General features: G+C 33.1%; 1 protein-coding gene across 7 annotated transcripts in view; it reads left to right on the top strand.

Moving 5' to 3' along the window:
• Positions 1 to 16,882, top strand: part of FSTL5 (follistatin like 5) — a 323,974-nt gene that overhangs the window by 265,805 nt on the left and 41,287 nt on the right. For 6 of the 7 annotated variants that reach the window (XM_026120175.2, XM_026120174.2, XM_064510917.1 and 3 more), the window contains 2 exons: positions 8,771 to 8,797; positions 11,736 to 11,854. In XM_026120175.2, coding sequence (XP_025975960.2) covers positions 8,771 to 8,797; positions 11,736 to 11,854 — 146 coding nt within the window. The remainder of the gene's footprint in view (positions 1 to 8,770; positions 8,798 to 11,735; positions 11,855 to 16,882) is intronic. The other variant, XM_026120176.2, reaches the window with a different exon arrangement.

Genomic DNA, 16,882 nt, shown 5'->3' with positions numbered 1-16,882 from the left:
TTGTTCATTCTAGCACTCCATCATCTCTGCAATAGCTGAAAAGGCACTTTTCATTTTCTAGCTTGTAGCAAATGCAGATGCATTTTAAGGAACTGTCAACTCTTTCATTAACTGATAGCTTTCACCTCCATACTACTAGATTTAGCAGCATTTAAAGTATGAGCACAGAAACTCTCTGTAGATCCGGTGCTGATTTATGTCAATGAATATGTTTTATAGTCACAAATACAGACTTGGATCAACCCAGCTCCTAGAAGCCACAAGGCAAAACAAAATCATCAGCTTGCTTTTGTTGAAACAATTTAAATATGGAACAAAGATAAGTTGGCAATGTATCTAGACAATATATATATGAAGAAGATGGAGTGGCTGAAGATGTTACTGTCTTTTCTGTTGTAACAGAGTACAATGTTAGTCGTGAAATGAGAAGAGGGAAATAGCAATGTCCATCTGTGGGCTATTTGTTTTGAGGTTATATTCAGGTGGTATTAGGACCAATAAAATATATATTGCAATTTTTAGTCAAAGTAATATTAGTTGTATATGAAATATAGTGCATAGCTAAGGAGTACTTCTGAACCATTTCGTGAGCTTAAAAAAAGATAGGAAGGAAAAATTATGCTAACACAGGAATATTTAATGGAATTAGTGGAATAGAGTACATCAATGTAATCTAGATAGCTGAAGAAGAAACTTTGACAGTACAGAAAAAGGAAAATAAACAAGATTAATTGTCAAAGACAAAAGAATGCTTTCATTAGCAGTTTTCAAATATTTAAAAATTCTTATCTTCACTACTGGTAAAATAACTTTCAAAATCCATTTATTTATTTTGTTTCTCTCTGACTTTGACAGGTACATCAGTTCTGCTTTGGTTTCTTCTCAGTTTCATTTTAATATAATCCTATCAAACTGGAATCATAGATCGTGAAAGCATGTGCTGTTCCTTTTAAAGCTAAATAATTTTGTAGATTTGCTGTTTGTTGTATTTTTTGTGCACTGCAGTATTTTCATATCTCTTGGTGTTTTCCAAAACCTTGTTTTATAAAATGTGTTTTCGTTTCCCATTGATTAATGTCTCCTCTAGAACTTCTCTTAATTTTTTTAAATAGAGACATACATGTGTACCTGAGGCAGGCAGCTATCCTGATAGAAAGTTGCCAAATAATGCTACTAAGGCATTTTCAGGACCAGCTTAAGAGTTTTTGATGATATTTTAATATTTATGAATTTTTATTCTTGGTTATCAATCACAGGTGCCTGTGTTACTCAGTTCACCCCCTATGACATCATCATACGCTTTTCCTATAAATTCTCTAACCCATTTGCACAGAGCAGGCTGAAAATTATCCGCCTCATGCATTGTGTCTTGGGGCTGTATTTAAAAACTAATATGTCTTTCCATGCCATTAAGTAGATCTATTTCCAAACCAGTGCTTTTTTTGCATAATGTCATAGTCCTGTCACCTAACAAGAGGTTATGTGATCTGAATCCTACTGCCTTGACAGGTTTATGGCCTTCAGAAGCAACCAGGCATCTCCACAGCCTAGAACTTGGAAAAAGACTAAAAGCCTTTTGACTGTGATTTATGGCCTAAATTCTCTCTGAAAGGCTTTACGCATATTTAATGGAATCTTCCTGTCGCATCTTATACTGAAGGATACCTGTTTACGTAATTCCTTGGAGATAATTTATGCTGGTATTTTATTTTATGGCTGAGCTAAACAAGTTTACACTTGTTGACAGCATCATAGACAAAGATTCTATTCCAAACTTCCAAGTAGGGGGTAGAAATTCAGCTCATAAACCATTTTTACTTCACTACTAGTGTAGACTGTATTGTATTAATGTGCTGTGAGAAAGGGATTCAGCATGACTCATTTTGAGGATTTATAGAAAATAAATTAGAGAACGATAAGCCAACATGGGGAGCAAGCAACAGATCCATCCTAGATTTATAGTTTAACTAATTGGAAGGTGTGAATATTTACTCACTTATATTAAGTATCAAAATGCACATACACATGCAAGTGAAGGAATGTTTTGTCCTACATCATTATCCAATATTCTAAAAATATTCTAAAAATACCTATATTACAACAGATAAATATCAGACAGCTCTTTTGAAACTGAAGCTCCTATGTGACCAAAAGTAAAGTGTCAATTGCGACTTTTAACTGATAACTAAAAGTTTAATGTTCATATAAATAGATGTTCAGTTATTGTATTAGCCTAACCTGAAATGAAGTCAAAGTGCATGTTACATGAGAACAGGATGGAATTTTAATAGAATTTCTGTCAGCATAATTACATTAATACTAGTTGAAACAAGCAATAGATAACTTTGTAAAAGTGTGTTCATTTATTTGCTTCACAAATAAATGTGTTTATATATATTAATATTTGTATATAAACCCAAGAAATCTAACTTGCCCATAAAATAAGAATAAAAATATAATTAAAAACTGATATCTGCAGAAATGTTTTTATTCATCTTGACAGTGGAAGTTGAACAGAAAGTAAAACATCTTAATCTCTTCCTCCTCTCTACCTTAAGCACTACTATTTTTAAATAAAAATAATGATAAAAAAAATTGTGTAGCTCAGCAACCAGACAGTAATGATGGCATAGTTTTGCCTTATAACATAAGGACGTATGTTTATACATTAAAGGTATGGGAACAAACAAAAGTATAACAGATATGTTCTTTTTACAATGTGTTTACAGTGAACCAGAACAGTTCCCAAAGGTGGTGGCTATCAGTGAAGTATGCAGACAACATCTCTCCAAACATCTTGAAATTACTTTTTTTTTTTGTAGTAGTTATTACAGCTATGAGATGAACAGTAAAAGTGTATGACAGCTACTTTCTCAGAATTCCTCTTGCACTCTCTATTTTCATTTAAACACTACTACAGAGATAGATCTACAACTTACTTGGATATTATTTTTATGACTCCTTTGGAATAAAGGAAACTAGATGGAAATCATCAGCACAACATGCAAGAAATGAGGTGAAAATCTTGGGAGAAAGAGTTGAGACATTGTTTCATTCGACATCTGGGAATCTGTTATTTGTTAATAACAAAACCTAGGTCTTCCAATATTTACAATAAGGATAACACCTGATACATTTAAATAGAAAATTGGAGCGAACTTCTAAATACACTTTTTGGAAGCATGCTATAAGGATGTGTCATAGGCTCCGGAATGGCTAAGACTGTTAAGTCTATTACAAAGATCCTAATTATTACTTTTTTATTACTAGATATTGTGTAACTTTTTGATTCCAAATTCAAATACATACAATGACATTTAATTAGTTTAAGATTTTATAAAAAATTTATTTCAGAGTCAGTTGAAATAGTACAAGCTGTGTAATAAAAATCGATGATTCAGTAGGAAAACAGATGCATTTTTATAGATTTGTAATTTGGTTAAAATTCATAGGGAGTGAGATATGTTACTCAATGCTAATGAAACATTTGGAATTTCTGCCCTACAGCATTTGATGCTTGTATTGTTCCATCGCTAAACAGCAGTTTAGCAGCAGCAGAGAGAGAGAGAGGGATTCTCTGTGATGGTCCTCATTCTGATACAGGGCAAGACCCAATGGAGAAGGGATTATAGAAAGATTTCTTCTTTCTCTTTCTTGCAAATATGCAAGTGTGCAAAATAACTGATTAGTACAAAAAAGGAAACGTGAGGGAATGGTGAGAAGGCTCTTGGAAGGAATGTATGTACACAGGTAAATGAAGAACAGGAATTAACCTAGGTCCTGTTTTAAGTGAGAGAAATCATGCTAATAGTAGGGGAGCACAGCAGATTACGGTGGGGCAATTCTGAAAAATAACATAGTGTGGAGATTTTAATTCCAAACTTTTTTTTGTTGTATGATCCTATTGCATCTTCCTTATTCCTTCCTATTTTCTATTATACCTACTTGTTACCTCCTGCCTTTACTGGACAGGAAAGCAACAGTGATTTCCTATCTGTTGGTAAAAAGTCTAGTACAATCAGGCTGAAATGAAATTGTTGATTCTATTCATCAGCTGGTATGTTCTGATAGAAATTCAAGTAAAATGTTTACAGAATTATAATAACAAAGCTGGTATTTTGGTGAAAGAAAATCTAGAGGTAACAGTAAAAGTTGCTGTCAATTTATGACGAATCGTTATTTGGATTTCAGAAGATATCAATGTTTTTTTCTGTTACTGTAAAAGATACTGCCAAAAATATTTTATCTCATCAACACATAATGGAGAAGAGATGTCTTTTTGCTTTTTTCCCACATTCCTAAGGCCATTTTGAAGTGAATTGTCCTCATAGTTGCCACAGCCGAGGAAATTTTTTAGGTGTTAAGGTTTCACTTGATTCCTATTTTGCTTATGAGTGCTGGTACATCAAAATAGCATTTTATGAAAATATTTCATTTAGCTTTCATGATATGTAATGCCAAGAGAGAAGAAAGAATAACTTCAGATTATTTAACCACAGATACATAAAATAGTTAAGAGAGAATGACAATCTTAAAAAATAATTTAAAAATAGTTAATTGATTTTAAAAGGTCATTCAGCATTTTCTTAGATAATTACTGCTGAAGCATATGAAATGAAGGAAAACTTTGTGAAAGAAAATGAAATATTGTACTCTCATTATTTTGCCAACAGGAAGCAAAACAGCTATGTTTAATCTCTAAACTCACTGAATGTTAATCCTAAAAAAATTATATTATTCTATGTTTTCTTATTAGATTATACACGCTAATATAAGACTATATTATATGCTTTCAATCTTTTAAGGAAAGGAGAAAGAGTGACCTCTATAGCTGTCATGTAAGCTTGGCTGTTGAGACAAAAAAAGAAAGTGAATATAATGATGACATTTGTTAACAATAGAATGGAGTAGGATACAGACTTTACTTGGAAAGTGACCCTGTAACACACTCTCCCTCATTTAGTAACAGAAATACCATGGATTTTTGCAATTGTCATTTCCATCCAAAGGGAATGAGAGTCTGTACTGCTGTTGCAAACTGCTGAAGAATTTCATGAAGTACTAAGAATAGAGTTTACTGACAAATGTGCAACCTGTTACCCTTCAGCAAACACGGAAAAAGAATATAATAGATGAAGAGTAGGTTTCCAGACACTTTGTTAACTGCTCATAGTCAAAGGGTGGGACTGAGCACAAAAGGGTAGAACAGCTATGTAAGGACAATAAAAAGTGATTTTTATGGAGTTTTAAGTCAAGTTTTTTTATGGAGTTTTTTTAAGAAAACATATGGATTCTTTAATAATGATATATTATTTTAATACATTTCTTCTTACAAATCATGAAAATTGGGCCTGAGAAGAGGCAGTAGTTCTCTGTCTTAAAGCATGAGAAACTTTTAAGGACATATATCAATAACTATGTATTTTTCAATCTTAAAGCCTATCAGAATTGACTGTAAGATTTCGGTATAGGGTGTGATGGAATACATTAGTTCTTGTTAACCAAAAAAGGAAGTTAAATGATATGTCCCCTGCCATACTTTCTACCTACAGATGTTGTACCCAGTCTTTGTCTCAAGACTGGAGATCTTTCTGAATATATGTTATAGGACTGATTAAAAAATAAGTGAAGTTTCTTGACCTGTATTAGGTGGAGTGATGGTAGTCATCTGTGATTTTATAATGTGCTTTTGCATAATGTCTTATTTTTCTTTGAACTGATTTGTTAATTTTCAAATTATTAAGTAAGGTGCTTTTTTAAGCAATCTTTTTTTCCTTCTTTAAATGGTTCAGTTTTTGTGATGAACCTCAGAACCATATCCACTGTTTTGCGCTACAGAGATTAATGTGCTATTTAACATCTTAAACCATTTAATTTGATGCCATTTATTTCCACACAGTTGAAATGATACATACATAGTTGTCATTACTTTTTACTTTCTTTCGTATGTCATCTCTAGAAGAAGTCTGAAAAAAATAGAAGTTTATGGCTAAATTTAGGGGACCTGACGTATCATAAACTACATGATACTTTCCTCACAATGTGAAGAGAAAAACTAACTTTAAAGAAAATCCTCCAGGATGTCCTGGGGAAACAAATTTGCTTTATCTCAGAGGAAGACGACACTTCTTCAACTCTTTTCTTTCTGCTTCTGTGCTCTTTCTGCCTGTCAAAGTACAAAGGAAAGAGTTAACACTTGGGCAAATAGGAATGAACATATGTACCTTAGCTGTTCCCTCTTTAGAGTTGGCAGCTTTTATACTCAAAAAGACTTGACAGCATGGTGTTTGCAAAGCAGGTGCCATGTGCAGTTGATGGGAGGGATAGTATTACATTCTCCTAAGTTTTACTCTTCTTGGTCATGGAAAATCTTTGAATAGACTTCAGTTGCTTTCATCCTGTTTCCTATAGTGAAGGAAAGCGGTTTCTGTAGCTCTAAGGCTGGAAGGATACACTTACTTTTTAAAATCTGTATTTAAATCCTTAGTCCATTCTTTCTCACATTGCTGTACTGATGATCTACCAATATTTATTTATTTCAAAAATAAACGCTGTCAATAAGACAACAAACTCATATTCCATGCCTAGATATTTAAAGCTTACAGTGCAATGCCTAGTTTAGGGGAACAATCAACATGAGCAGTGAAGCATTATTTTAAAAGAGGTATGTTCATGTCATACTCTGTTCATTTTTGCCACTGAAATATGCTACGAAACAAACCCATTCTGTGCTGTCAGCACTGGATCGAAATGAGAGCTACGCTAGCATTTGTCGGCAATGTAGTCACCGAGAGGTTTCACTCAAAGCAGCTGGATATCCAGAGGGGACATACTCAGCCAATACAGTCAAGGCTTCATTGGAAGCCAGTCTGTTCTGTAAGTAAGAGCCTGAAAATCAGAAAAACAAATATAAAAGCAAATGGTTGAGAAATAAATTTAAAATATTTTGACTCTATTTTGAGTTTAGCAGCGCTTCAGCAAAAATTCTACTTCCTGTTTTAAGGAGGTGATATTCAGCCTGGGCGAGTGACAAAATGGCACGCTCCATTAATACTGGATATTGACAGTTTATGGTATATTAATGGTTTGCATATTAAAGGAAAGGCAAAAGTGGTATTTGAGAACACTGCACACATAATAGGCAAGAGAATTAAGCTGTTTTAAAGATAACAAACAAAACTTACTTCTGTTGTGGGAAAGTGAAAAAATTATTCCAGCATTTGGCATTGCTTCACTGCAACAATATTACCGCTATTTTCCACTTACATAGGGATATTTCATTTGTACACCTCAAAGCCTTGAATATAAAGTCATTATCAATTTTATTTTATCCAGGGATAACTGAGTTACGCAGGTTACATGCTATGTCTAAGGTCATATAGTGAGGTTGCTCTGTTGAGAGAGAGAGTTCATGAAGTACAATCAAGAGAGAAAAAAAAATTGTAGAGGAGGGGTAGAAGAAAACCAAAAACCTCAAAACCCTGCTGTTGTAAGCCTCTGAATCATCATCATTTTGTCAGAAAGTAAACTGGCACTTTCTCCAAGGGCCTATCTACACATTTGATGCTCTGTCTCTTCTTTTAGAATGCAAGAGCAAGAGAAATGCTGCACTGCAGGAGGCAAAAAGCCCGTCTGGGCTACAGTCCTGTTGCCAGCAGTGGCCAGTAAAAGATGCTTGGGAAAAGCATAATACCCACGGACTTTTCTAGTGTGATGGTTGTTCTTGCTTGTCCTCTCAACCCTGAGCAGTCTCAGTGGTTTAGGGACTTCCTGAGTACCAAGGTTTTTGTTTTTAACAATGTATTTCCCATTACGTTCTCCAAACTTTTAAAAGCACATCAACATATTAAGCTTTTGCAACACTGTGTTCTCGTAAAAATCACAATTTCTTTATGTCAAGTTTGTGACAAATATGTGTGTGTTCTATGTGTTGTATTCTTTTCCCTTTAAATTTTTCTCTATTTTTTCTGAACATTATTTTACAAAATACTTTGGCTTTTTAGTGTCCATATTTTAAACAGTTTATTCCATGGAATGCTGGGCTCCAAATATTTAAAATGTGCACAGTTATATTTGCATCCTTTTTATTTTCCCCAAGCAGAAAAAAGCAACAGGGCGGTAAATGAGTATAATTAGTTTTCATTGGTCTCAAATTTCCAAAACCCAAACACTGCAAGTAAAGTATTCCTTAAAGACATAGTTAGTTGCCATGCTATCTAATAGTCTGCATCTGGGCCTTCCAAGGTTAGTGCTAAACATCACATCAACTTCAAAACACCATAACTGTGTTAGAGCAATGCCGAAGAGTGGATTTAAGTATCATTTATGCATTTTGTTTTTACCTGTTTCTCTCATAGCTATGTTCTGCAATAAATCTCCAATTGTACTTTTAAAGGAACTGATGAAAATTGCATCACCTTTAATTTATCTACATAATTTCTGTGTATGTAAATGCCACAAACTTTTTTTGTGGATTATGAAACACACTGTTTGATAAAAAGGCTAAAGGAATTAGCTTGGGGAGGGTGGTGGTGGTGATGGAATTTACCTTAGCCCCAATAACTATGATGGTTAATCATGACTTTATCATTTTGACATACAGAACTTTATTATATTATGTTATTGTTAATTCGTAGTTTCCATCAATTTACATATAGAAGTATTTTAGTGAATCAAAAGTTAAAACATGTTAATTATTTCAGAACTGATGCATCATTTCATGTTTTTCTTGTTCATTTCTGTTTTCTGTTCTTTCTCCTACATGCTGCAGTTGCAAACATATTGTGGCGAGAGCAAGGTACTAATACAAATCACTGTTTTTGTATTTTTCTGTATTACAATGAAATGTTTGAGTCTTGTGCCTTGTACATTCTTTTTGTTCATAGACTATAGTTACGGTAACTATCTTCCCTCTTGCAGGATTTGGTGGGTTTGATTTAACTGACTTGATAAAGCTTCCAGCCAATCAGACTATCTGCTGTTGGAATTGATCCTCTTGTATGAATAGTTCTTATTTGTCAAAATTATCATCTTAAACAGTTTCATTAAAATTGAGGTTCTTGTTGCTTAGTGAGACAAAGCATTTTCTTCTTTACATCCACTCATGAAAGGCTTCTAAGTTTTGGACTGGGGAATGGAGTTTCATATTATGTTTAGTAACACACTCTGAAGGATAAATATAACATAGACAGTATTGGGTGTTACTAATATAGAAACCATGGAAAGTATGTTTTACCTTCAAAGGCAGGTTATTTTGATGTATGTGTTGATGTTTTCATATAGCATGTTACAGAAATATGTGTCACGATGGAAAAATATCAAAATCAAAGTGTTGGCATGAGCTCTCATGTCTTTGTTCTAAGGAGTCTGATCTCAATTTAACGTTACTATTTAGAAATTCAAGTTTTTCAGCAATAGGAAGTTTTCCAGTTATTTCCATTGGAAGGTTCCTTGTACTGTAAATGGCTCAGGCATTGTTATGAATTCATGCTGCAAACAGTATGTCTGGGTGATTCTTAAAGATGTATTTTAAATTAGTTGCAAGATTTAAAATGTGATATTTGGTTTGCTTAGTTGTACAGCAATCTTTGGCATTTTCCAATGTGTTTACAAATATGAAGAACTAGATTTTTTGGATATTCCTCAGCTGGTGTAAACAAATCAATACACTAACCTCAGTGGAGCTCACCTAGTATCCTCCTGCTGTATTGGCCTTGCAGAGTATAGATAACTTGTTCAGAGTTGTGTACTGTTCAACTATTAGCAAATAAACAATTGTATGAAAAGATTCTAATGTCAAAGTTTTCAGATGTATGGTATTATTGAGGGTTCACTCCAAGGGTTCTCTTATACTTTATCTTGAAGAAAACTGAAAACATGGGCACCCCAAGGTTTTTTGGAGGACTGGCTTTTTAAGCCAAGTCTTGCGTTGCCTTCAGTGTTCATAAAGCACTTAAGAAAATTTGAGTTTTGTAATGATAAAGACTGATTAAAAATAGTAGTTTGCCAGGATGCTTATGGATGCAAAGAGATTTCTCTGTAACTATTATGAAGTTAAAGGGAAAGCCTTTTATAGCAGAGATTGAGAATATGAAGCAACAATGTCCTATAGTATATATTAACTATGATATATATACAAACAAGCCCAAACACACCATCATCATTTTTTCAAACCGCTGTCAGCCAGTTTTAAACATAGATTCAGATTTGTCTAAATGCAGCAAATATATTTAAATATACTGTTGTTACACAGCAACTGTATTATGGAAGTGCCGAGGGTTTTCTTTTATCTTTTTTATGTTTTTGTGGTTTTATTTTTAATTTTTATTTATTTATTTATTTTGCAAAATTAGGTCAGATGTATTTAGAGAGGAGCAGTCCCTTTATTTGTAAATAAGCGTCCCTGATTAAGTATTTATAGAGATATTTATAGAGACATGCTCAGAGGAAGCATTTTTGGGTCATAACAACTGAGGGGATTATTTCACTGGATCTGTAGGTAATTGTTCCATATATAAACTGACTACTGAACTGAAATGGAGGAAGGACATTTCTTACTGTTTCTCCTTCACTGACTTTGAAGAACAGTTTGAGCATTGCTATCTGGACATGGGGTTCTTAATACGGACTGGGAACCTGTACATATGTAGGTAGGGGTGTGTGCGCGTGCCTATATATATATGCATGCACACAGCTTTTTTCCCAAATGCATTAACCTTATTGTTCTCATTATTTTGTCTGATATTAAGGTGTCTTCTCTCTTTGTTAAAATAAGTCTTCCTTGAGAATTTAGTACAAGCAGAATTTCAGAGTCTAACTTACTTTTCCTGGTGTGTACTCCCCTGTGTTCCTATACCAAATATTGTTACATCAGTGGAAACTCAGGTCATGTACCGTGAGGCATCTACATCTTTATTACTGTAGGCTGCAAGTTAGTTGCCACAATTGATTTAAAGGATAATTTTATGAACACAGTGATTTTCTACTTCAGAGAATTTTGAAAATGTTATCTGATCATTATAGCATCCACACAGTGTTGGTCAATAAATGTTGTCTTAATTGTCACATGGAAAACTCAGAAGAATGGGTGATATTAATTGAGCAAGACCGCAAATATTACAACACCTGATGCTACAGATCTGGTTCCCACGAAACATTGCGTCATGCCTCTCATTGAGCAACATTGCAGTGAAAGGATTGAATAGTTCTATAAACATTTGTGGCCCTTCAAATTTGCAATGAATTTCTGCCCTGTTCTGGCTTTTCAATAAAATATAATAGAGAATATTTCCTTTGCTGTACTGAAAGAAATGTCATATATAATAAGGGATTATAACAACAATCCAGAACTTCTCTGTCAATGTGATACAGAAATTATTTTAACTCTTCCATCCCTCAGAAAAAGAGTGAGAGTACATGGAGAATTTATATTCATTTGATTCCAATGTGAGTGATTTCACAAGATCGCTTTCATTGCTGCAACTGTCAAACTATAGCTTACTTTTTCAGATCTGTATTCATAAAGCCACTGGCTTGCTCATGGAGAAAACTATGTGAAACATAAGAGTTTTGTTTTAGTTTTATGACAGAAGATCCCACAGGATTATCTATATTAATGCTATACACAGTAACAAATTGATCTTGTACCGGTAATATGATGGGCACAAGTTCAACACAAGATTTTTTTTCTTTTAATGATTTAATTTTATACATTTCAGTGTGTTTTTACTCCTAAGGTCTGGGAATTGGGAACATGTTCTATGTTTTTTATGGAGATGGAATCAAAGTAATACAACCAGTGGAATGTGAATTTCAAAGGCATATTAAGCCCAGTGAAAAACTCCTCGGTTTGCAGGCAAGTAATTTTTTTTTTTAACTTTATTTGTAGAGTTTTCTCAATTGTATTTCTCTTTAAATAATAGATGTCAATTTACTGTTTCCTATTTGATAAATTCAGACAGGTCTTCTCAACTAATAAGTAGTTTATAATGGTGCACTATTTCCTGCTTTTTTGTTAATTGAATTCCAACTCTCAATCTCTCCTTCAGAACAAATATTCCCGGTGTGCATTTCTACTATTCCTTTTCTTTGGCTGTCTTTTCTTTTCTCAGTCCTTTCCATGGCAGCTCTCTGTCCTCTTCTCTTCATTTGAGATTTTTTCTCAGCAGTTAGGTACGTCTCTATGAATCACAGACTGATACTCTCTCTATTAAATATGAGATCTAAAGTTGTTGTTTTTTTTTTAATGGTGTCTTTTACTCCATTGGATGTTCATTTATATCATCCTACCTTGCATTTTGTTTGTCGATATTAAACTGTTATCATGAGGCAAATTCCCTATGCTGATAAACATTCTTACAGCTCCACCAGTTAGTAGAGATGATTGATGCTTTGACTCCAACTTATAATTCATGTAAGTAGTTTCAATAAATTTATTGTCAATATATGTATAGCTGGTTTCACCAAATTCCTTGCATTTATGGAATACAGTTTGCATATGCAGCATTATGTAAAAACAGTAGTGTACTTTCTACTTCTGTTTATTCTTTCATTGTTTTTCCTGTACCGCTAATCAAATATCTAGCTGACATGGTAGATGTTCTCACATGAACACTTGGATACTAGTCAACACATTAAGACTTGTTCTATATGATCTATTAGCTTTCGAAAATAATAATTTTTTCTCATTATTTGGATTTGCATGAGTGCCCTTGAAGTGAGAACCAAAGTATAATAATCCATGAACTGTATACTTCATTTTTTTCCCTAATACATAAAGCACACGGAAGTAACAGCAGAACTGTCTCAAAAGAATTTGCTTTTTCAGCTATCATTATTGATGTCAAAGGCTGCTGTACTCAACAGAAAGATTTATTTTAGCATGAATAATTATGCTTTCAACAGCTAATCATGCCTTGATTTGTGCTGCTTAAGTGAAATTAGGTTGACACAGCCAAAAATAAGCCAGAGCTTTTTTATGGCTGTTTAGTTCAAAAGCTGATTATTTAAGAAGTTTGTTAAGATTTTATTGGTTTAAAGTGAAAAATAAGTGGAGCCTAGATTTTAAGTGTATTTTTATTGAAATGTGGTGATAATCAGGATGGCTAAGTAAGGCTAGTGTTAGATTCAATTCTTTTTGTAACTTTAAAACCTAAACTAGCACAGTAATTAAGCAAAAAAAAAAAAAAAAAAAAAGGAAAAAAAAGAAAAGAAAAGAAAAAAAGAAATAAGGGAATTAGGTTGTTTGAGGAGCTTCATTTTTAAGTAAGTATAAACTTGTCCTTCCATAGTATATATCTGGTTTGTGGGCAGCTGTCATAAATATACAGACAGAGATTAAATGCTATACCTACATGCATGTCATTTTGCCTATTAAATTCAACAATATTTCTGCTTATTCCTCTGAATGTTGAAAATTTCTTCCCTGACATATGGTAGTTAATAAATCTTTGTTCTTGCAAATTAGAAATATTCAGAAAATATATCATTATGTTTTTGTAGTTACACTGACATCATTGTTCATTCCACATTCAAAAAAATAGTTTTTAGTAAAAATTTTTGAAATATAATAAAAACCTTTAAAATTACTTTTATTGTACAACAAGAATGAATCATGAATGTAACAGAATTCATTGTATATACTATTAATATTAAGACAACGGGTAGCATACAAGTGGAGAAACTCATTGACCATAAAACTTTATATAATGGCTGACTGCTTTGTAGAGTAAAGTGTCTTCACCAAGTGTCTTTGGAAAAATCTGTTTTCTCTTAAAAAAAAAAAAAAAAATCTCGCTCAGGGTCTCAGGCTCAGATTTTTATCAAGGTCAGCTTGTGATCTTTAAATGGTAAGAGTTCATATGGTAAATTCTTCATTATTAATTCTTTTTGATTCTTCTGCCATATAATTTTATTAATCAGAGATGTTGTTATATTTCATATTTCCATATTGCTATATATATCCTTTCACATCTGCGGCACTTAGCACTGATAAAATCTCCATCGCTTAACGCCTTGAATAACACACACCTAAAGGAAATGATTTCATACTTTCTTAGAATTCTTTCATTTATTTTTACTTTTCTGATTTAGCCGTTCAAATAATTAGTAAAACAGCAGTAGGGTTGTTTCATTGTCAAATATTTGCTGTAGTGTAAGAACGTGTCTAAATTGTGCAGCATAGTTTAGGTACCAGAAGTGGCATTCACATGATACTGCAGTGTTCATCCCTGGGCTTCCTGTTTGCTTCTCAACAAAGTAAAATTACCCTTGGCTGAGCTCCTGCAGAAGAGTGAACTCAGGTGTTTCTACAGGGCATTGCGTTAGATTGTGGATGAATGTTGCTGTAGTTAGATATGTACTCAGTTTGATATGTTAATTTTGATAGAGGTAAATACAATTTCTCAATAAGGGTAAACTTGAGAACCCTTATCTAATTATTTAATTGCCTCTTATGCCACTAAGTGTCAATACAGTGAAACAGCTTAGTGTGTATCTAACGGAGGAATCAATTAGTCTCTTACTAGGTTTAAACTGAAGCACAAGATCTCTTGCTTTACTGGATTATCGTGGTCTACTGGAAATTCTGAACAACTTCCTCTTCTTTCCATAATCTCTTGAGTTAATGGGATCTTCTAAATAAGTGTCAAATGAAAGAGGACGTTGCTTAGGCTGAGACTACCAATTCTAGATACAGAGAAAAAAGTTTGTCCTTTTCCTGATGCAAGCTATTGTTTAGCTCTACCAGCATTGACAGCTGTTTGTTTAATCTGTTGTCAAATAGATTCTTAGTTGCGCTCCAAGGAGAATGTTTCAGCAGTTACGTGCCTTTTTTTAAAGTGTTTGGGACATATTCCTCACTAACAGGCAACAGCTATTTATCTTCTGGAAATTAAGATTATCCAAAGCCTGTAAATTCTACCTCATATGGAAAAATTTTCTTCTCTCCTAGTGAATTCCAATTTATAAAATTATTACTGCCAAAACAAGCAAATATGTAACAATTGAAAATACATACTTGTTGGGAGCAATGGTGAAACATCCATTGGATTTCAGCATAGTCCTGATTTCATCTTTATTACAAGAATTGCTGCATAATGGTCGTATTTCATAAACCATGACATCTTATGCTTGAAGCTCAATGTGTGCTAAAGGTGGGACCAGCACATTCAATTTCAAAATAAAAATATTTGTTTTGAACTACTGGTTGCTCTGTTTTATCATTCCAACAACAGCACCTCAAATGTACCTGGTATTATATGTAACAAATATATACACATATATTTTAAATCATATAAAGATATTAAATAAGTGTATTTTTATATATAATATAATAATATATAGTACACTATATATGATACACTATATTTACTCAACATATTTTATATATATACACCATACATATATATATTTATATATGTATATTGAATGCTGTTATAGCATACTATATATAACAGATTTTATAAAAACTATAAACAGGGTTTATATTCCAAATAAATTTGCTTGAGAACTTGAGATCATGATTCTGTCCTCCCAAATGACTACTTTTACCAGGGTATACCTAGCACTGTATATGACATGCTACTGCGTAGTAATTAAAATGATACTAATTAACTAGAGGGCTGTGTACATAATTTGCACTCTTTTTCAGGTCACTGGAATGTTTTGGGTCAATTACACTAGCAAGCAAAAGCTACATTTAAAATGTCAGGCCATACACAGCTAATCCTTGAAAAAACTTCCAGTGTTTCCATGAGCTTTTTCAGAGATACGTTACAGATACGTGCCATTCATTTCAAATAGGAATCTTGGAAAACACATCCATTTATATGTGGAAAATAATTTTCTTTGCTTTGATATAGTAAGACCTAATCAGGGAGAAGATAGATTATGTTTGTCTTAATTGTAGTATAAAATTATTGATGCGTCTATATGGTAGAGCAAAGTTGCCACAGGATATGAGCTTGAAGCACACTAGATATTCCAAAGAAATTTCCTAATTCTTACCACATGGTAAGCCTAATAAATGCAGGATGGTTAATCTCTCTTTTCTAAAAACAGTGTGAAAAAGATCCACAGCCTGATGTTTACTGTGGAATAACAGCAAGTAGACAGGAAGTTGATATGGAATTTGTGGTATTATAACATTTAATATATGCCCTGTTGTAAACTGTTTATGTCTCAGATGATCAAAGCATAGATAGACTTTTTGTTATGCTGCTTAAGGAGCTTGTTTCAAACCTTATGAAAACACTGAGGACCTTTGCATTAAATGTAAGTGCATAAGCATAGAATTTGCACACATAATTCTACAAATATATTTTCTCTTGAGAGAAATACCAGACTACTCAGACTACGTTGAAAAACTTTCTCCAAGGATTTCTTTTCTTCCATCTGTTGACTTGATATAGGATGAGTCACTTTTTGATTAAAAGTGGGGTGTAAACAACAATGAAATAAATTAATGTTTTATCAGATGTTAGTTTTTTCAGAGAGAATAAATTAGGAAAAAAATAAAATGCTCACATTTTAATTAGAATAAGGAAATGGTGTGTTTGTACTTATATTTTAAGGAGAAATTACTTTAAACAATTACTCAGCCCCTGGGGAAATTAATACAGAGCCTTAGAATTACTTCCTGAAATTTAAAAGAAATCCAAATTGTCTAATCAGACAAGTGTTAACTTTTCAAAAGCAAGATTTCATCTCCATTGATTGAAGCTATTTCTGGGACATCTAAATATATGTGGACTTGAATAACTAGAGAAACAACTGCATAAACTCCTTCATACTGAGGAAAAAGAATGGATATGAGGATTTTGGTGCAGCAAGATTTTACTGTCATTTCAAAGAAACGTAGTTTGGAGGGGTTTTTTAGGTTTAG

Source organism: Dromaius novaehollandiae, chromosome 4, assembly GCF_036370855.1.
Source record: "Dromaius novaehollandiae isolate bDroNov1 chromosome 4, bDroNov1.hap1, whole genome shotgun sequence".
In the NCBI taxonomy this organism is placed as follows: domain Eukaryota; kingdom Metazoa; phylum Chordata; class Aves; order Casuariiformes; family Dromaiidae; genus Dromaius; species Dromaius novaehollandiae.
Note: the sequence above shows the minus strand (reverse complement) of the source record. Positions and strands in the feature narration are given on the sequence as shown.